Genomic DNA, 23200 nt, shown 5'->3' with positions numbered 1-23200 from the left:
ATTTTTTTCTCATGCATGAGTGGATGTTAACCACATTTTCCACTGCAATTACTGCAGTAGACTGGCTAAGAATAACCTATTCCACTGCCGTGAGAATTGTACATTGTACAAAAAACATTTTAGTGTGCACACAAGTATTAATACAGGTTTGCATGGCTCCATAAAGTGACAGTTTTGAAGAGGTACTAATGAAGAGAAGGAATCACATTGCATTACAGTTGCAGTCAAAATATAGAACCTTTTTATTGAACACATTTTGCAAACAACTTAAACTAATTTTGACAACATATTTTCAACCATCCAAAGAAGCATTTAGACTTAGTAAAATATCCAGAGGTGCTTGTCAAAAGTTGTATTGCACTGAACATGTCTTAGAAAAGGAATAAATAGTAAATATTTTTTGTAAACCAACTACACTTTCTGTTAATGTGAACAATCTGTGTCCACTGACGTTAGCTATATGGATTGTAATGGCGTTGGCTATCTTGATCCACCACTTGCTCTTTTTGTTACCTCTAGAAATGCGTCTACAAGTGACGTCTGACTCGAGTGTCCTCTAGCTTTTTCAGTTTTACCTGAGGATGTGGACGGTGCCAATCTTAGTTCCATACATTCATGGTACTCCAAAGCATGTGTGCGACAACTTTAGCTCGACAGCATTTGCAGTAAATAGTTGTTTGGTCCACATCGACCTTTTAAAACCAGAGTATCTCCAGACAACAGACACTGCTCCTTTTTTCAGCAAAAGTTCTTCTTTATCATAATGTTCAACTTTATCATCTGCTACAGCTTCTGTTTCAGAATGTTCTCTGTCCATTTAGCAGTGTAGCAGTGAAAAAGGTCCCCCGTTAAACACTTTCCTGCTGGGCCATGTTCCGAACATTGTTTAGGCTATTTAAACTGGTAATGCGGTATAAGGAAAGTCCATATCTTAACAAAAATGAAAACAGTTTTCAGTATGAACCGGTATACCTCCCAGCACTAGATAGGAGCATTACACACTCCAAATACCAGACACAACTTTGGCAGACACCGATTCCTGTCCAGTGAAGGCTTTTTTTTTTTAATACTTTTTTCCACTGCCTAAAGCACTTCTAACAGCCAAACCAACAACTCTTAACTTCTTCTCTCCTTCCTTCTTTCTCGTACTTCTTCTCCTCACCAGGCAAGTGTTGTCCTTCTCCATTCAAAACTCTGACTTTCAAGTTGGACATTGTAGTACTACTGGTACAACAGTGTTGCATCTGGCACGTTCTTCTGGGTCAGGTGCAACCTCTATATGATAGGAGAGCCTTCCTCTTACAGCTCAGACCTGCATCATCCAAGGACTTAAAATATAACTAGAATGAACTAAAATATACATTTGCAGCTTAGAATTGCTTTCAAACATATTATTTTTTTTTTTAAGTTGAACTTTTAATTTTTTATAATTTATTTGGAATTTTCTCCAAGCATGGTACCTAAGATACAATTGAATACATTTGAGAGTGTTGTGTTTTATTTTCGCAAATTCCTAGCAAGTATCTATCCTATGTTGCATAGCAATAACATCTCAATTTAATTCAGTTCAACTTGGCTTTACAGATTCAAAGGTACTATTTTTAAATAATAGGATGATGTTACAGTGGTTAGCTTTGCTACCTCACAGCATCTCAATCCTGAGTTCAGAATTTGGTTTATAATTGAGACTGGTATCGACTCCACTTGGTCCTGATTTAGTGTGTTTCAGAAAATGGGTAATTTTCAATAGTAATAATATTAATTATCAATAGTATTATCAATAGTAGTAATATTAATTTTCAATAGTAATAATGCAAATTTTGTTCACAAACTTAATAAAATTTATTTTTATAAAACTACTAGCGGGACTTATTACATTAATAAGAATTTAATGGGCATTTGATTGGAATTAAACATGCAGTTTAAAATATATATGCAAAGTCAAAGGTAGTGTAAAATGTGTTTCAAACTAAATGTGATGGTTACATAACATTACTTACATCAGATTTATCTTTTGCACAATAATGATTATCTTTGTCTTAAACTTTCAAACTCTAGTCATACTTGTTTGTAAGTTTACTTTTTCATGTCTTTCTATTCGCTCTCCAGTGAGCTGCTGCTGAATTTGTGCTTAAAACAATATGATAATAAGAAACATAAACTTTACTCCTTACATTTTTTGCTTTCCTATGCAAAAAAATGCTTATGGTGTATATAAGAAGACTACAATATACAACGTTCATTGGAAAAGCACTTGTATAAGAAAGTACAAAATAGGCTTATATGTCTTAGGCTACTTTATTAATACAACCAAAATATTCTATGTAATGTACTAACTTTATTTATTGTAACGTGTTGTTCCCCATTTTGCAATAATCTATTTTACTATCAAGACATTAGGATAGTTGTCAGAACTTAGCACTGAATGTAGTGCTAGTGTGTTAGTTTGAAAATAGGCGCACTTACATATTCACAAGGAAGCAGCATTTAGTTAGTGTAAGGATTTCATTGAACTTTGAACCTTAAGTAAAGCCATTTGGAATGCCTCATAAAAGTCAGACCTTTTAAATGACCATTTGTCCATTAAAGCCTGATTTACAGTTACATCCAGAGTCATTATGTACCTCAAAGGTGCAAAACAGTTTTTTCTGTATTTTTTATCATGTACAGTAGTTTAATTTGCAATCAATATTATTTAACCATTACTGACAACACAAGTAGAGAAAATAATGGTTAATTTAAAAATTCATGGAGCATATCTTATCTGCTGTGAGCTTTTACATATACATTGTTGGGAGTCTCCTGCAGTCTGTTATTGCTTCAGTTAAAACCGGAATACTGTGTGGGGCTGTGAAAAAGCATTGCCTCAAGGATTCAGGCTAGTAAATTATATTATCATCCTACCATATCCAAAAAGACATGTTTGTTGGTAATTCCAAATTGATCCTGTGTGAGTCTGTGTATGTAGGTAGGTCCTGCTATGGACTGGTGCCTTGCATTCAGTGCTTCTACAGTAGGTTAGGTGCTAGTTTCCTGCAACCTACAAGTATATCAAGCAGGTTTGAGAATGTTATGGAGGAGCAGCTTCTTTTGTGGCAGAAGAATAAAATCTACCTAGTCTTTATTGAAGACACAAAAAAGCTGTGCAAAAATAGTGAGCATCACCAATGTATTTTTAACAGCATAATATTATGAAAAAATCCTTTAACATAATACTTTGTTTAAATCAAGATATAATTGGTCCTCTGATTCTGATCCACCAAAAGATGCCAAGGAGACCACCATGCTTGCAGTGTTTAGATTTATTATTCTAAACACAACACTTCTAAAACAATCTTTACTGAAGCATTTAATCTTCTTCTTAATTGTTCTGTGGAAGATTTAGGCAGTCAGCCTGTAGCATTAGTGCTATACAAATTGCCAGATCCTGTCTTGGCAGCTACAAAAGCATAGCAGTGACTTGTGTTATATTGAATTTATTTCACTGATCCCTTTAAAGAAATCACTTTACTTTGGAGTACACATTAGCAGGGTTGAATTATTAAAACAGAAAATCTTTAACAGTAACTGTGCATATCATTTTTAGACTAAGTCACTAGTTGTCTGAATAGCATTGTTAGCTTTCATGTTATGTTTCTATCAAGCTACGGAGTGGCTAAACATTGTATAAAACTAATCCGTACAAGTGTACTCCTAAAAAACACAGTTGCCGCTCTTGTGTTCACTCGCTTTTGTATTGGTCAAAATATAAAATGGCTGTTGTTTACAAAAAAGTGGAATTTTTTTGGGGTTTGGTGTATGAAGGGTGCAAATGTGCATTCTTATCTGTTGGTATCAAAACATCTTGTGCATTTTCTCTGACGTGATCTTCTCAGAGGACAGTTTGAAGTTCCACAAGAGACACCTTAACTTGTTCCCAGCTCTTAAAACAATGACAAGCGACAAGCAAAACACGCAGCTCGCAGCAGATGATCCAACCACTTCTCCTTGCATGCGTTCAAAAAACCTAACCCCCTTCACAATGTGAGCAGCAGAGACACGAAGTGGCAAAAAGGACAGTGGCTGTACAGGCTTTAAAATGATCGATGGGCAGCGCGACAGCAGCTGCCCCACTTCACAACACGAGTAGCGTTATACATCCTCGAGAAAAGGGATTTAACCACGCCTGGGGCCGGAAATAAAGGACAAGTATTGTTTTTACAATGTCATACGCGACAAGGCAGTGAGCCATCATTTAAAACAAGTCCACAGACACCTAACCTAGCAGTTGTTGGATTGCTTTTGGCAGACATGCATCATGTGCTCCCAGCTCTTAAAACAACAACAAGCAGAACAAGAAGCTCGCCAGCAGCAGAAAGACAGCAAATGATCCGACAGCATCTCCTTAGCGTGTGTTCAGCTGCCCCCCCTTCACAACGTGAGCAGCGTTCTACGTCCTGCGAGAAACGGATGTAACCACGCCCGGGGCCGGAAATCAAGGACAAGTATTGTTTTTACAAAAACTTTTAAAGTGAAAGTGAAAATAATGCATATGTAACAATTCCCATGAAAATAACAATCCCTTTAAATTGTATATCTGGTAAACCAAACACGGGGGTGGGTGAGCGAAGTGAACAGGGGGCGGAGCCCCTAGTATATTGAATGGACAAAACCTCATTAAATCAACCATTTGCTACCTGTACTTATGTGTGATACACCAGCAAGCTTATGGGTCAAGAAAGTCATGCATTTTTTCTGAGTAGTAAAGAAGTGCTGAAATTATTTTCATCCAATCAATGCATGTATTAAACATATTACAAAATGTTTAACTTTTTTTAGAATTTGTACTCCCTGACATTAAAAGGTGGTACTGATGGGGCTTGATCCTGATATTTAGCTTTAAACTGATGAAGGATGCAGAAACAAACAACTATAGTAGGAAAGCTGTACTTAGTACAGTAATAAATATATATTTTTTTAGTCACATTTGTTTGCAGTCTAAACATAAAGTGTTTGATTTCTAATAAATTTGCAAACCTTTCTGAAAACATTGTTTTACTTTGTCATGGGTTACTGAGTGTAGATACTGGTAGATGGGCAAAATTGCAAAATTATCCAATGAAAATTAAATCAAAACAATAAAGTGTGCAGAAAGTGAAGGGACGTGACTACTTTCTGAATCCACTGTACTGTATATGTGGTAGTCAGCTGATCATATGTGATGGTCTACATTTGTTTTGTGGCCATCTGGGTACAGACCATCCCCTGGGCAGTTACTTGACCTCACTGGACATGGCTTCCCTGACAGGCTTCCAGTCTTTCTTGTAAAGAAAGAAGGGCATGAAACATTTTGAGTTGCTTGCCCTTCCCATTAGGTATTCTCCCATGTTCTAAGCATTTACCATCAGTGGGGCCCAGATGAACTATGATATCCTATTTTAGGGGCACTGGACAAAGAAAGTAGTATTCCTGGTAAGTACTCAATGTTATACAATACAAGTCAAAAGAAGTTATGATTTCATCATTTGAGGCTACATGTGAAATGTATGGGTTGGTTTTGGTCTAAATATTAAAAAGGTCTCTCTACTACAAAAAGTACATGCCATTTCCACAAAAAAGCTACTAGACCTATCATAGAACTGTGAGCAGTGATGAAAGATTAAGAGAGTTGAATCTTTTCAAAATAAGTCAGGGGTGTCAAAATTAACGTACATGAGCCAGATATGGTCCTTTCATCATTTCAAACATGCCTGCTTCATAATCATTCACAACATGTTACAAACGACCTCCAGTAGATTTTTTAAGGCCCCCTTTATGTCCAACATTAATAAGTGTTTCATTTCTAGAGTCTGTCTGTAATGACGTGCTGGTGTCAAAGGATTATTGTGAGCAGCAAAGATAACCAGGAGATAACATGAAGCAAGAATCATAATATAAACCAGTTTAAAGCTGAAAAAGTAAAATGATAATGAAACCAAAACATGAGAGCAAAACAGGGTTGTGTGCTATACTGGTACTAGAAAATTACCGAAAAACCCGAATTTGAAAGTGGTATGGTACTAGCATTTTGGAGTTTTAGTTACCAGACATAAATATCATCTTCCCTCTTAATTACAAATCCCTCAAACCTCCTCCCCTTGACACTTGTTATAGCTGTAGTGGAAAAATGTCCATTTCATGTATTTCATGAAATGAAACTATATGCTTTGTCGCAATTATGATTACATAGGAACCCGCTATCCTTATTGTTTCCATGAATTCAGAACTTCCTGGGCATCAAAAGAGGAGCAGTGTGGTGCATCAGGGAGGTTGGATTAAGAGTTACCTGTATTTTGTTGTTTCGGAACCATTTTGGTAGTGGTACTGAAGTTCAAAGTCTGGTATTGATACCAAAAGTCAAAATTTTAGTACAACAGAGCAAAACGAGAATCGGAGTTTGAGTGCAGAAAGAGTTAAAAAACAAAAAAAAAACAAGCGAAGTTTGACACTAGGGTCTACTTGTTAAAAATGTTAAGTAATGCTAGAATTGAGATTCAAGATGTTGATCCACTGAAGGATAAAGTGCAAAGTGATTGTCACCATTTTTATACTGAGAAGATAACAGTCATGTGATGCCTCCTAGCATGTCTCATAAGCAAAGAATGAAACAGAACAAGAACAAAATAAAAGTTTGTCAAATCAAATTAAAATGAACAAAAAACCCCTTAATAAACACATTCTACACAATAAAATACACCAAAATACATGTATAAAACATGTTAATTATTACAGTATCTGAATATAATTTACCAAAATTAAATTTACACCTGGTATTAAAATGCATCTACAGTGTCCACATAATGTCCGGATATCCAGATACAGTTCCGATGGACTCCGTAGTTGTGTGGGCAGCACATTTGTGTACAAATTAGGGGGTTTGAGATTGTTTGCTTGATTCCGTTTGGAAGAGCATACTGCTGCTACTAACCTGTAGTTAGAATGGAAATCAGCTGCCGCCAGTGACCCACCACGAAAACATGAAAAGAATGTGACATGCCACACTGCCATAGAGAATTAATGTTTTGGCTTGAGACGAAATATGTAACAGACTCTTGAAGGAGAGTGGTAGCTCAGCACAACATAGCAGCCACTCTTGTCACTTTTTAAAGCCACTCAATTGTTCTGCCAATAGGCAGCTTACCTGTCTGCTACCACCGCCCAGTATGATGCTTCTGAATGATGTATTCACACTTGAGGTGAATGTGGTCACTATTTTTTCCTGACAATTTTTGAATGTGGTCTGAGTGCATTTACACTTTGCTTTTAATGGAGTCAAGTTCCATCCAATTGGGTCACGAAAAATGGATGTACTTGTGAGGTTGTAAACAAGGCCATACTATTTGTTCAAATAAACCGTGGTATAATCAACAAAAGGAAGTTGATCGAGTGACATAGCGTGTTGGAGAAACTTGAAAGCTCACATTCACAAAATCGCACAGTGCCGGAAATAAAAAGAAGTCACATATCAAAGTCGCCGTGAAAAGCCGAGTTGTAGCCCACTGTCTGAGTGTCATATGAAAGCTTATTAGGGTACAGAGAAAAAAAGGCACACAGTAGGGAAAAAGCACGAAATATCAACTTCAATCTCGACATTTCCACTTTAATCATGTAGTTTATTTTTTCATTAAAGTAGAACATCATAAACTTCATCTTAAAATCGTTTAATTAACCAGTTTCTCAAATCACATCGTAATTAAAGTAGCACGTTAAATGCTTTGTTTTGTATTTGATCTTCTATGTGCCTATGTGTGTGAATCACTACTTGCTTCTTAAACCGGCTCTCTTCCTCCGACTGGACACAGAATCCATTACATTTGTGATATTACAGCTCTCTGAATAACTAAAATACTGAGATGTACACGTGATATCATTTTCATGATGACAGGAGTTAAAGCACGTTATTAAACATGTGTTTCACTTCGATGAAATAATTTATTGCAGCAGTACTCGGGGGCGGCTCTAGGCTTGTGGTGGCACTGGGCAGAGGAAGAATCGGTGGCTCCTTCTGCTACCGCCAATGTCAGTAAGGTATCTTATGCACGGTGGATGGCCTTGTCCGTTGCAGACACTGCATAGCCGCCTCGTGCTCATGACACAAGCATTTAACTTTTGCCGAAATTTGTCGCTGCGTTTTTTAGCTGTGTTGTTATTTTTCTTTCTGTGTTATATTCAATATATATTGGCGTAGCCGTCACTGCAGTCAGTGCTTTTCTTTCCCCAAGTAACCGATCACCACACAATCAGCTCTGTAATAGAAGTTAAGCCATCTGTAAGCTTAGCGCCGATTCTTCAAAACGTTTAAGGAACATTGAAATATCTTCATTGTAGTACATGTTTAATTATTCTATCCTTAACGACACTCCCAGTGAAGAATATAGATTATTTAAATGAAGTTAAAGTTTTATCTGTATAATTTAATAAACATATTTTGCTGCATTTCATCTTAAAAATGATATCGTCATCATATGTAAATACGCGCTTTATAAAGTGGCTCAGGTTGTGCGATATTATAACTGTAGTGCAAGTTTACAGTGGGTGATTGTACTTATAAGTACAAACAGTTCTACAAGGTGCAATTGATTGAGTGCATTTAAAGTTCTTGGGATGAAACTGTTTCTGAACCGCGAGGTCTGTACAGGAAAGGCTTTAAAACATTTTGCCGTGGCTGAGACAGCGTGTCCTTGAAGCTGTATACCGATAATTCTCTTTCCGATCAGCTGCTGCTGTGATTCACACTCAGATACAGTGATATAAATACTCCGAGTCGTGCAGTGAGAGTAATATGGAAAAAGTGATCCGCTGCGGCAACTCCTAAAGGGAGGAGCTGAAAGAAGAAGAAGAAGGAGAAGTGAGAGTAACAACGCTAAAGCAGTTATGGTATTTGGAATACTATGGCTGTTCCCTGGACCATTATATTGTTACAAGTTAATTACAATCAGATGCGTTACACTAATAAACAATATGCGGTTTGTTTCAGTGTATTTATAAAGCCGCGTCAGGAAAATAATGAGTAACCACACAGGAACAGTACCATCGCTTTGACGCTGGGTGCCGCCAGTCTGCAAAACCGAGCAGAGAACTTGCGTACGACAAGGCATGAGGTACCGTGGAAAAGTGCGTGGCTTTACGCCAAGTGTAGGTTTTATACATCGCGATTTGAACGTGGAAAAATTCTTACGCAACAATTCTGTGTGTACGCACTGTTTATACATGAGGCCCCAGGCCTTCTGGAACACTGCACTCTGGGCAGATACAAGGGGTGTTCAATAATTTATCTACCCGAGTATGAAAGAAGGTAGCAACCATGCTGAAACAAGTCTGGGTATGTTGTGACATGTCTCAAGATTACTCATGCACAGTTGTGGCTCAGTGTGAGTCTAACATTCCAAGAGACAGGATGGCAGGAGAGTCCTTGTGTGAATCAAGCAAGCAAATGCTAGATTTTGAGCAATGTCCAGTGAATAAATTTCTCACTAAAGTAGAGAAAAAGCCAAAGGAGTCCATGAATGCATATGATGAGTCTGCCTCATCATCCTACAAAGTAAAGTTTGGGAGCAAGCAGTTTAAGTGGGGTAGAGAGTCCATTGAAGATGACCCTCACACTTGACACTTAAAATGTCCAAAAAAGTCAAGGATTTAATTTTGTGAGGCAGATGAATTAAGGTTATCTTAATAGCTGAAGTAATGGATATCATGGCAGGTACAGTTTGGAAAGTAATTCATGAAAAATTGGGTATGTCAAAGGTCAGTGGAAGCACAAGTCATCCCCCACCTCAAAAAAGTTCAAGACCGAAAAATATGCAGGCAAAGTCATGGCAACTGTCTTCTGGGATATTGAAGGACTTTTGCTTTTGGAGTTCATGCCTCACAAAACAACCATAATCGGGAAGACTCCCTCAGATTATTTCCTGTACCGAGTTTTGAAGAAATCTCTCCATGGACTTTTCCAGTTTTCCAGTGTTGAAGACATCAAGGCAGCTGTGACATCCTGGTTTGAAGGTCAAAAAGCAGATTTTTTTCCAAAGGGGTTAAAGTCATTGCAGAAAAAGTGGATAAAGTGTATGGAACTATCTGGGGACTACATTGAAAAATACATATTTTTTTTTAACTTTTCTTTCCTACTGCAGTAGACAGATTACTGAATGCCCCTCGCTAATGAAAGACAGAGTTGTTTGCCCCCAGTAACAGTAAACATGTCTGGTGCAAAGTAAAGACATTTCAGGACAAGAACCTTATGCCAGCTGTGAAGCATGGTGGTGAAAATGTTATGGTTGGGGATTGCTTTGCTGCTTTAGAGCCTGGGTAGCTTTCAGTTATTGAGTCAACCAGGAATCCTGCATCACATCAAAATGTGCTTGAGGAGAATGTAAGGCAATCTGTTCAAAAGTTGAATTTGAACTGGAAATGGACCTTTCAGCATGATAATTATCCATCCATCCATCCATTTTCCAACCCGCTGAATCCGAATACAGGTTCACGGGGGTCTGCTGGAGCCAATCTCAGCCAACACAGGGCACAAGGCAGGAACCAATCCCGGGCAGGGTGCCAACCCACCACAGGATAATTACCTAGAGCACACAAAAATATCTATCAAGGAATGGGTTCAAAAAGAAGAAATAGAGGGCCATGGACTGGCCTAGTCAAAGCCACAACTTGAATCCTATTGTAATGTTGTGGAAGGGATTGTCAATGGGCAGCATCTGCAAGAAACCCCACAACCATCTTGCAACCGAAGGAATTTTGCATTGAGGATTGGTCAAAGTTTTCACCATGTCCATGTTAGAGACTGGTTAGTTATGTAAATTACCTACTACAGGGCAATACTAGCTTCTGGGGTCTAGGTGTACTTACTTTTTCCCCAGTAGACCATTACATCTATTGATATTTTAGTTGAATAAATAAAGAATGAAATTTTTTTCAAATGTAGGCACTGTTTGCATGAAGATCTGCTCTTTTCCTGTTCAAATGTAGTGAAATGGTCAACACTTTCCATGGGGTGGACTTACTTTTTGACATGACTGTAAATAGAAAGTGATGAGCCATGTTGCGCTAAATAGTCCCTTCTTGAAACTTCATTTTTGGTTTGTTTTTTTTTTTTTTGGTTGTTACATATCCTACATTCAGCAATGTGTTAAGCATTCAGATTTTTTTATTTTTACTTTTTCATTACCTGGTATTTTAGTTCATAAAATCATCAGACTATAAGGAATGATTTTTTTATATTTCTTCTCACAAAATATTGTAAGAAAAGGGGTATTACTTGATGAATTGCATTAGTCACTAGTTGCTTAATATTTCTAGAAGAAGCCTAACTTTTAAAGACTGCTGTAAAATATTCATGCTTAGTGCTGAACAGTAGAGAAGGAAAATCTCAGTGACGTCAATAGTTACCAGTGGATTTTAAACCCACATACTAAATATCAAAGTTGTTTCTTAATCACTTTTCCCAGAAAAGGGGATGGCCATACAGTGTTTAAAGTTTATAAAGTACTATAGTACATTTTCTTTTTTCAGATGTTGAGCGGTTCAGACAATTTTTAAAAATAAATTTTTATGACTATCCTAGTGTAATTATAATATTAATCAGCAGTAGATTTTTCAGTAGCTTGCTGAATTAGACAGCAAAGAATAACATTAAGGTCTTTGTATATATACAGTCTGCCTCTGCTTGCATAGAGTGTTCAGGTTTGTGACATAGACTACTTTAGATAAAAAGCAGATTCACTGTATTTGAGTTGCAGCACATGTACTACTGCCATCAGGGCTAGAAACAATTAGTTTGTGCTCCGATCTCTGGAGTCTGAATGTTTTCTTTTTGCTTATTCCCCTTCTTTGTATATATGTGTTTACCAACATGTAGACCCCACAGTCAGTCAACATACAGTGTGTGGGTATGCTAGATTTTCCATTTTGTTATGTCTTTTAAAAAGACCCAAGTTCCATACAGTATGTATGTTGTGTATTTCCCTCTTGTTCCATGATCCTGGAAAGAAATCCTTTTGATTCTTTGCAGTGCAGTAAGATGGGAGTTGCTCCTAGCATCAACTTGTCAACTTGTGTACATTTACAATTTGTTCACATAGCTGGCCGGTGCTATGAATAACATATTAATTGTGAAAGAGGCCTAGAGATTTCCCTTGGCCTAAAGTAAACACTTTATTTCTTTGTTTTTAGGTTTGCCTGTAGTTCATGCAGAGCCAAACTGAAGCAGCAAATCAAAAAATGTATAGAGTTTTGAGATAAAGTAGCTAATCCCTTGGCTCCCAGGCGTGAGTTCCTTATAAATATACAGTAGTGATGACTCATTGACTTTAAAGCTGGGAGCAAGGTAAGCAGAGGGAGAACTGGAGGTTAACAGGGAGGGTGTTATGGATCAAAAGTTTTAAGTTTTGGAGAACTTTCTCTAAAACTTGAACACATTCAAGAGCGAAAGTTTCAGTTGCAGAAGTTTTTTTTTTTTTAAACTTTTCCTTCATATAAGATGTGTCCACATTCATTACTGTATGAGAGCAACCTTCTGGGATCTCTCCCATCCTGAATACTGCACAGGCACTTCTCAAAGTGAATGGTCACATAAGAGTCCGATCACTCCAGAGAAAATAGTAAGAAATGACAATGATAAAGCTGAATGAAAGTTGAAGCTGCCCCGCTTTGCATGGTCACTGGAATAGTCCAAAAAGTCCACTTGCTGATGTACCAAGCCAAACTCCTGTCTTTTCACTCCACCCTCATTTGTCCACGATTGAGCTTTTAACCCAGCTGTTTTTTTTTTTTTTTACTATAGACTCATTTTAAATTTAATCTTGCACAGTAATATAACCAATTTGAATACCATGCACTTGTATCATAATAATCTTAACTCTGTAATATATGACCCTCTTAACTATTTAGGACTTAATTAATTAGTTAATAATGCTTGTTCCATTCTGGTGTTGTTACTTGACTCAAAAAAATGCTCCATCACCTACTGACTTAATATTAAAATACAGGTCTCTGTTATAATCCTTAGCTTCTGCAGTACTCGCAGTTTGGCATTGCAGATTGGTATGTAGTCACCGTAGGTCAAGCTCCCTTTCATAACTGATGGGTATCTACTTGTACCTGATCTGCTGCAGGACTCCAGTCAGTGTTCTTTAAGATTCAGCTCTACTAACATTTACAGTTCTGTTGATTGGTTTTCATTGTATTAGTTAAAAGTCAAGTAAAATGACAACTTTTATGATTACATCTTGCCTGAAGAAGGGGCCTGAGTTGCTTTAAAAGCTTGCATATTGTAATATTTTTTAGTTAGCCAATAAAAAGTGTCATTTTACTTGACTTTTCACTACATTCATAATGGCTAACACAGTACAACATCCTAGTACTACATTGTATTAGTTAGAAATAATGTCAATGGAACTATTGCCAGCCTTCATACTGTATGTAGTGTTTTTGTTCAATCAAGCGATAAGAAAATTAATAACGAAACAATTTTGCTGAAGTTGAGGTAATCTGATTATGAGCCTTTAAAATCAGTTTCATTGTATTTATAAAAATATGTTTTCCTGATTTTTCTAATTTGATTAAAAATTGTCATTTTGGATTTTCTTGCTTAAATAAAGTAATTTCAAGTGAATTTTTTAAAATGATTGTGTAAAAAACAATATGTTGAATCTGGTACAGTAGATGTTAAGTAGAATATTGAACATTATTTGCAAAATGCAAACAATTTTAAATGATGTTTCAAATAATAGCTCGATTTTCATAATTGTTTTGTGATACTTTTGAAAATCTAATTGTACATTTTAGTAGTGAACAGTGAGAATGTCTGTGGTAATGCAGTTTATTGTCCATGTTTGTTAAACCTAGGGTTTATGGGAAATCATTTTTAAAATGTGAACTGTCAGTCTTTGGCACTGCTTCTGAATTTTTAAATCTAGTCAATAATCTGCCATCTTTTTAAAGCACCACTGAGCTGTATCACTGTATGCATGATAGATAGATAGATAGGTACATGAGTTAATGATGAGTAGTTGATACTAAGTCAATAATCACCAAGGTTTCTCTGTTTCTCCTGGCAGAAGTCTGTGTTTGGAGTCAGCAATGAGCTTTATCATGCATTGCCAAAGTAGGAAAATCAAGTGTATACACAAAAATAAAAATATGATGAATGTTATACTCAACTTCTTTGTCAGTGGTGTGTCAGATTCGGGGTTTTCTTCCCATTTCACTAAGGTTATGATTTGGATCCAGTGCAGTATTAATTTGATCAGCTCCAACCTGTGGTGTTCAACTGTGGAGAGAACAGAATGATAATGATAAATTGACAGTGGGACCTTCTGACATGAACTAGTCTTCTTTTAAACTCTGGTAGTAGCAGTAGTTTCACGTGAAAGGAAAATTTCTTCAGCAGGAAAAGCACCCTCAACTTGACATGCCACCAGTGCAGAATAACAACAAAGCAGTGAATTAGTTTGAGCATTTTTAGTGAAATTAGAGGTGAAGGGCTACATGAGGCCCAACGGTTTGACTCGTACAGGAAGGACATGCATTTCTTTTGTAATTTTTTACTTCAGATCAGAGAAACACTTTTATAACCTACCAAGGATTTGTATTACTGTGTTCTCATTATTTGAAATGCTTTATAGATTTTACACACTGCAGTTTAGATTTTTTATTAAAATAATAATAATTACACAGGAAAAATGTAGTTTAGCCATACCTTAAACAAAAAAGAAGAATAAAGTAAGAACATAAGAAGGTGCTCTAATAATTGGAAACTTTCTGCATAACCAATACCTGACTACCACACCTACCTGGTGGCTCATGCCAGAAATATGTTGCATTAAGGAAAAAGGTTAGTGTACACTAGTGACCACATGCTATTGTACTGTATGGTAGGTTTACATTTGTGTTCCAAACTAAAATACTTTTTTTCTGTTTGGACCTTTCACATCTTGTTAAAGAAATATCAAAATCTGTGTATTTAGCGATAGTATTCCTCCATCTCCCCAGTTTTCCTCAGAAGATTTGAGGAGTCTCACAAGTTTCGACTATGAGCATTTTCTTTATTATAATTGGTACTTGTTTGTTAAAAAAAATCAAAAATATTATGAATCTAGAGCCTGCTTTCCAAAATGTAGTAAAAAAAATGCATACTGTAGGTTCCTTACAACACAGCTACTGCTAGTCTGGGAATTAGGCATAGGTTGTTGATTTGCATGCAGTTTGCATAATCCCCTCTTTATGTTGTAGAGCTCCTTATTTGTATTTTAAAAAATAAATTTATCCTCTTTCAGTTTTTTGGTTTTACGTTGTAGAAAATAACTAACAATAATCTAGTCTTTAATTTAAGGTGCAGAAAATATATATTGTAATTATAATATTGTAATGTTATTCTTGTAGACTAATTAGCAGAAATTGGACTTTAAAGTCACAGTTTAATTATACATCATTAAGAAAAAGAAACACAAATCTGGGATTCACATTTTTGGAGCAGTTCATAACTCCAAACTTTGTGGAACATTGCTAATACTGGTAGTGTTTATTTCATTTTAATAGAATTCAGTTAAGTTGCCATTTGGAATGGATGATTTTTCACTGATTCAGTGGACTTGCACAGCAGATTGACCTCAGACTTTTCAAATGACAAATGAGTTACTTGGCTTGTAAATTTGAGTGCATAGGTGTTCCTTGATAATTGTGAAGAGGAAAAAGGGCATGGTTTGAACAGATGTTGTTTCCTTTATGTAAGTATTCCCAGAGTCTGAGTGTGTGTTTCTTCAAATCTATGTTACTAAACGAAGGTTGTATATATGCACGGATGCCAGAGGCCAGCAGCACCAAAAACGCACGCGCACAGCGCCTCAGCGCCCCAGAGTCAATCCCAGCGGCTTTCCAGAGTCAGTAGGTGGCGCCTAAACTACACAACAACCTGTAAACTAAATTTCACGTCACAATACAACCACATCCGAACGCACAAAACCGCATATACAACCTTCATTTACAAAATGTTTGTATATGTGCACGGATGGCAGAGGCCAGAAGCAAGCCGTGCACAATACAACCGCCTCCCGAACGGGAACGCACACACCACCGCGTATACAACCTTCGTTTAGTAATGGGAATCTCCAAGCCGAGATCAGAAGCCAGAAGCAAGCCGAGCACAATACAGCCGCCGCCCGAACGCGCACATCACCGCATATACAACCTATTGATGTTGACCAGATAAATAACCAAGTGATTGCATTGCTTCCTGGAGAAAGCCGTGTCCTTCTAAGTACTGACAGTGTTGATTCTGAAGACGAAACTGAGAATCTTAATTTCCCATTACAATATTTAAACACTATTAACCCGGCCGGATTACCACAACACAATCTTAACCTTAAAGTAGGGACAATAATCATGCTATTAAGAAACCTTAACAGTAAACAAGGTTTATGCAACAGTACAAGGTTGGTCGTAAACAGTATGAGAGAAAATGTTATTGAGGCACAAGTGCTTACGGGATCACATACTAGCAATACTGTTTTGATTCCCAGAATTGACCTTACAAGTTCTGACCTGGAATTACCTTTTAAACTTAAACAACGCCAATTTCCCATTAAGGCTGCATTTGCCATGATGATCAACAAAGCCCAAGGACAAACCATGGACAAAGTAGGGATTTACCTATCTGAGCCTGTATTTGGACATGGACAACTTTATGTTGCCTTTTCAAAAGTCTGCCATTTGTGTGACGTTAAAATGAAGGTTTTAACTACTCCATACCAGGGACAGCTAATTCAAGGACAGGAAACCATCTTTACCAAAAATGTTGTTTATAAAGAAATTTTTGTTTAAAACTATTTTGAATTTACCATTTTATGAATTTTTTGTTTCCACTTTACTTCATTTAACTCTTTGAGGGCTGAATATTTTTCCAAAATAACTCTGAAAAATGCACTGATTTCACAGAGAAATCAACATAAAACGTCTGTTGCTAAATGCTGTGGTTGCTGTTGGCACCTGTTTGGCATCTCTGGCACATGCAGAGAATCAAGGTCAAATCGACAAAGCTACGTAACTTTCTTTCAAGCAAACAGAGTGGAACTATAACATAAAGGGAAGTTTTGTTGCAGTTTACAGCCGATTACCGTCCTCTACCCCTGAATTTCAACAAAAGTCAACATCAGCCCTGAAAGAGTTAAACCTTTGCACTCCGATATTTGTTTTAGTTATATAAGTTCAGCAACTCAAAGACATTTTGGACTTAAATGATATAACAATTACATTTCAATTTTAGTTTTAATAATTGGTTAATTTTAGTACAAATATATTTATTTAATTAAATGAAAACTTTCCCAGGATGCTGCCACCCTCCATCATTTTTCATCCCTCCAAGATCGGAGGGTCTTTCACAGAAAGTGATTGCCATTCTTGGATTTGCGATTCTTTAGAGAATCGGGGGTTTAAAGGTCTGTGTAGAACTTACTGATGTCTTTATGCTATACTGCAACAAAGCCTCCCACATGTTAAAGGGACTGCATGTGAATCGTCCAGTTTTGTTACCTAGCTGACTTCTGGATTGAACAAACCTGGGGATGTTGCATGTATGTATAAAAAAAAATCAGTTGCATCAGTAGGAATTGATTGAGGAAACTTTAATAAGGTGGAAGAAAAGAAGCCACAATGTTTTAATTTAACAAAACAAGGTCCTTAATAGCATTAATGCTGATCCAGACCTTTAAGTTCTGAATACCAGTTAAAGCAGTCTCCACTTTTTTATAACTTGGGAATTTCCCCACACACATGCCATTCCATCAATCAATGTCATCCTGCAGACTTCATACCAACAAGAGTTGGCTCAGGTCTGGTGACCCATAGTTAGCAAACATTTAGCAGTTTTATTGCTTATAGAGATTGTCTTTATCAGTAACTGCCTGACCCTTGACACTCCAGAATACTTCTAAAGATACAGATTTGTTTACAACGTAAAGAAAATAAATAGTATGGAACTACTGTATTTAATATACATGAAACCCAGTTCATTACTTATTGTTCAACAACTACATATTTTACTGGTGATAGGATTCAAAGTTAACAGAGCAGACTACAAACCCTGAATAGACACATACAAATTGAGTATATATTCTTCCACAAATTGGGGGATCATAATACCTGCTAATTGACAAATAGGTGACTATTACAGTTTTCTTACCACTGTGTCTTTTCAAACTTCTCTTTGCACAAAGGAAAGAAACACTTGATACAATATAGAAACGTTTTTATTATATAAATTGCTAAATAAATTTAACAACTAAAGCAGGGTAATATGAAGGTAAGTGATGCTGTCATTCTGATGACATAACCAAATATAAGTTATTATTCAAGTTCATTTGGTTGGTGCATGTTCCAACCATTTCTTTTAGTCTGACATATAAAGTGTATATATTCACAGATAAAAATGTAATTAACTTGCTTTGGTAGTTTACAAAGGATTTAATGTTTCAGAAAGTTTTAGATTTTAATTATTTGCTAAGTGTCTGTTTGCTGGCGATTGTAAATGTAAGGCTTGAATGCCAACGGCAAAAACCAATAAATAGAAGCTAATTATATTAATTCTTCCATAATACTACGTTGGCTTTAGAGAACCATCCCGACACAGTCTTTATAAATTAGCTCTAGAGCATTGATCCACTCCTGCATATAAAACAATCAAATCTTTGCTCATGTCTTCAGAAATACAAGCCAGCACGGTGTGTTAATTGTGAATCAGTAACATTATATATTGAAGTTATAGGACTCCAGTTTATGGCATGGATTGGTTTCTTGGAACATATTCTACTGATCATGAAACACCAACACGTGGAATACCCTGGCCTGAAGAGATCTGTCACATCTGTCATTTACAGTACATTTGAGTGCAAATAGTATTAGAATGTATTTCTTTTTTTCTCTTTCTGTCCACCTTGCATTATATAAAATGCTATCAATTCAATAATGTAATTTTTGTGCTTGTGGATAATACTGAAATGTTATTTTATTCTTCGTATTTGTCTTTTGTAGGAAGTTCTCTCTGGAGTGGTGGTGGTAAATACTAAGGAAATTGTACAACACCAGGGGATTTCTCTCACAATGGAGGGCACGGTGAATCTCCAGCTCAGCTCTAAGAGTGTTGGTGTTTTTGAGGCATTCTACAACTCTGTTAAAGTAAGTTTGTGACACGTTTGCTGCATAAATTAGCTTCTTATGCTTGATTCACCATATCAAAACATATACTGTATATTACAAAAAAAACTATTTTCATTCTTAACTCATTAGGATGTTATATATGTTTCTTCTCTCCATGGATTGTAAACAGTTGATTTACTTCAACAACAATGCTGCTGAGTATAGTAGCAGGACCCATTCATTTTGCCTTTACATGCATACAAGTGCTTTAGTTACATTGTAGTGATTAGAATGGCGGACTTTTATTACTGTATGCCCTCTGCGCTCAAAGGTTTGTTGAGATGAATTAGGGGAGTCAATAATTGAGACTGTCAGTAAGGCTGTTACTATATTTTCTTTACCTTTGTATATGGAATAGGACTGAAACCAAAGTATATTCCATTACATTGTAAATTAATCACACCAATTTTAAGAAACCAACTATTACAAATTTTATAGATGCGACAAAAGAATTTCAGAAGTAGAATATCTGATTGTAGTTATACAAGGTGTGACTATTAAATAACAAGACTGGGTTTCTGTGGATTGAACTGCATCGCACAATTTGGAAACGGTGGGTGGCGGGTTACATAGACCTTGAACAAGCATAAACAAGCCCTGCACGTTTCAGTCACATAGCGTTACTAGTTCACTGTCATGCAACAGAACGGCTACTGAATCGTTTTGAATGGTAATTGAGGTTAACAGTGAAGAATGCGTGTCATATGCAGTTGTGTTTGAGTAGTACAAAAGACTTTGTGGAGGTCAAAAGGATGTTGAAGATGATGAATGTCCTGGACAGGCCGCAGTTATGGGAACACGGTTTCATCCTTCATCAGCATAATGTACCAGCCCCCACTACAATCTGAGAGAAGCAGTTTTTGTTGAGAAACAATTCATTGCATGAACATCCTCCCTACTTATCAGACCTGGCTCCAGGCAATTACTGAGGTGAAGAAGAAAACAACATAGCTTATGAGACAACTTATGGAAGATAACTTACAGCACTGCTTTGATCATTGGATGACCAGAATTCAGAGGTGCATAGATGCAGGAAGGGGGTATATTGGAGTAAAAAGGAGTTGAAATGTACTTTTTCTTCATTAAAATTGTTATGGCATCATTCTCGTTAACAGCCACACTGCATATGTACATTTACATTTATTTGCTTAGCAGATTTTCAGTTGGACAGAAAATCCCTGAAGAAGAGAGTCTTCACATGCTTCCTAAACGTATTGAGGAATTTAGATGTTTGAGTGGAGGCATGTAGCTCATTCCAACAGTTGGGAGCTACACATGAAGAGAGTCTGGATTGAGATTTGATGCTGTGCAAAGGTGGCATCATCAGACGCTGTTCACTAGTAAACCCAAGTGGGTGAGAAGGAGCCTCACAAGTGTCTACATTCAAATTATATATCGGATTAAAGAAAAACAAAAAGTTCTGTGCAAATGTTAAGGCACCCTGAATGAAGTTGCATTTTTAACTGAATGATCATTTGATAAGGTTTACACAACCTACACATAAAAAATGTCATTTTTTGTACATTGTAATTAACAATTACTCCTTTTCAAAATTTACCATACTGATAAAATAAAATGGTGAATTTGGAAAGTTTATAAGTTTGGGTACCCTGAGAAACACAGTAGAAAAACAAATATTTACCATTTTAACTTTAGTACTAGGGTGTTGTACCATGTTAGTGATTATGGATGTAGTAAGAAGTCAAGCAAAATGAAATCTTTTTATTGGCTAACTAAAAAAAATATAATGTGCAAGGTTTCGTTGCAACTCGGGCCCCTTCTTCAGTTGCCTCAAAAGTTTGTATATTGTAATCGTTTTAGTTAGCCAATAAAAGATGTCGTTTCGACTTCTCACTACATTTTAACTTCAGAAAATGATAAAATTCTTAACCTTGTAATCTCATGAACTTGATTCAGTTGCATTATATTAACCTTCTTATCGTTACGTTTAAAAAGAAATAAAAATATTATGTGTAACAAAAGCACGTAAATGCCAGATCACCAACATAAATACAGTAGGAAAGGCATTTCTAGTGTTCAGTGCTGTAGTGATGCATATTTAGCATGTCCTTCGTGTGATATGATTTGAAACAGTCACCAACATGTAGCCTGATGTTGGAGTTAGGAATGTCAGTGTCTGATCCGCATGAGCAGTGTGCCCCTTGTGCCTATTGTGAATCAGCAGACTAAACAGGCATAGGTAGATATGTGCCTTAAGCCTCCCTTTATGATACGGAAGAACAGTGTAAGGCAGCATCTTGTCATACGGAACAGCAGGAGAGCATCTGGAATTGATTTTTTTTATCACATATACTTAAGTCCACTACTAGTGAATATTCTCCTGTTTTCATGGATGTCTTTAATTTCTTCCTTAAAGTAATGCATGTTTGCCCAAGATATGCTTCCACAACAACCTTGACAGCTGTCGTTATGAAAGTGTTTGAACAACCAATTGCCAACATTCTGTTTAGAATGCACTTGGATTCTTACTAGTTTGTCTGTGGTGTATGCAGATTAGTAGAGAACATGTGTCCAAAGGTCATGACACTGTTCATCATGAAAAATCACTGAGCACATATGTCTGGGTTCTCTTTAGTGGCTGCAGGCCTGCTTTTAACACAATGCTTCTTGTCAAGCTTTCAAATAAACTGACAGCAACAGGCGCCCATCGGTCTTTGTTCTATTGCCATTATATGTGTTTTTTCCTAATATGAACCAGGTGATGAAAATGAAGGAAAAGATCTCAATCACCTGACCCTGAGTATGGCTACCCTGCAGTGGCTGTGTTTTGTCACCACTACTTTATTCATTCTGTGTGAATGACAACTGCATCACACAGGCAGATTCTCTATGAATGGTCAAGTCTGCTGATGACACTAAGGTGGATCTTGTGGCTTATGATGAAAAGTTTGTGTGTGGAATGCCGGCGAAAGATGTTGCCTAAATAACCTAGAAGTAAATGTCAAACACCAAAGAATTGGTTGTTGACTATATTTTTACGTTAGTAGCCATGATGTTGAGACAGTGGATAATTTAAGGCTCCGACGCATTGCCGTTTCCAGCATAAATATTAAAAAATATAGGCAGGTGAATACCATCAAAGAAGATTTTATAGGAGAGTTCCTTGAGACATTAGTCAGGCAAAGAGTTGGGTAGGTCTGATTTTTTTCAGAAAAGATGCCATCAAGTTGGTGTGCACTTTATACGAAATTGATGGGTGGAAGTTTTCCATCAACATAAACTTTCTTGAAGGTGCTTTACCAAAGTAAAAGTGTGAAGGTGTAGGCAGAACTGCACATGAGCAGCCACCATAGTTTTCAAGAGAGGGAAGGGGAGGAAAACGTTACACTAGCATGTAAAAATGCCCTTTTCCTCATGATCTGAAACACTATTCTTATTTCTCTAAAATAGAACTCTGGATATCATGTCTTTTGCTGAATACCTTTAACTTGTGGTCTAAATATAAATAATTTTTCAATATTTGACTCGATGATGTATACAAGAAAAGTTTGTTTCGTCAACTGGCAAGAAAAATTTCTTTAAGTGAAATATGTATTTTTTTATGTGGCTCTTAACTAATGGCAGAAATATAGGGATTCATGCTCAGCCAAATATCATATAATTAGTAACATTAAATCTAAAGTATATATAAAATTATTTATTAATGTTACTTCTAATATGGTACTGCACATCAAAAATTCTTTGTTTTGTTTTAAATTCTTTTTAAACTTCTATACTTGCTATGTATGTAATTAATTAATGAATGTATGTAGTTACATTTATTATACATGTACTGTTTCTTCTGTGCTGTTATAACTTTTTCCTTTGGCAAAAGAACCTAATTTTTATAGGCTGCATTTACAAAGAGACCTTATTTACATTCATACCTAAAATCTTAAATTGTCCTGCTAAAATAGACTTGTTGTGTTATTAAGGTTTTTCTTATGTATTAGTGAAATTATTTTGACTTACCTCATTATTTCAACTAAAA

At 36.4% G+C, this 23200-nt stretch overlaps 1 protein-coding gene across 1 annotated transcript in view; it reads left to right on the top strand.

Annotated features, from left to right (window-relative positions):
- The window catches only part of vps26c (VPS26 endosomal protein sorting factor C), a 43152-nt gene that overhangs the window by 8063 nt on the left and 11889 nt on the right, over positions 1-23200 (top strand). The window contains exon 2 of the mRNA XM_039744455.1: positions 19045-19188. Within this exon, the coding sequence (XP_039600389.1) occupies positions 19045-19188 (144 nt within the window). The remainder of the gene's footprint in view (positions 1-19044; positions 19189-23200) is intronic.

Source organism: Polypterus senegalus, chromosome 2 (assembly GCF_016835505.1).
Source record: "Polypterus senegalus isolate Bchr_013 chromosome 2, ASM1683550v1, whole genome shotgun sequence".
Classification (NCBI taxonomy): domain Eukaryota; kingdom Metazoa; phylum Chordata; class Cladistia; order Polypteriformes; family Polypteridae; genus Polypterus; species Polypterus senegalus.
This window is presented reverse-complemented; position numbering and strand designations above follow the sequence as displayed.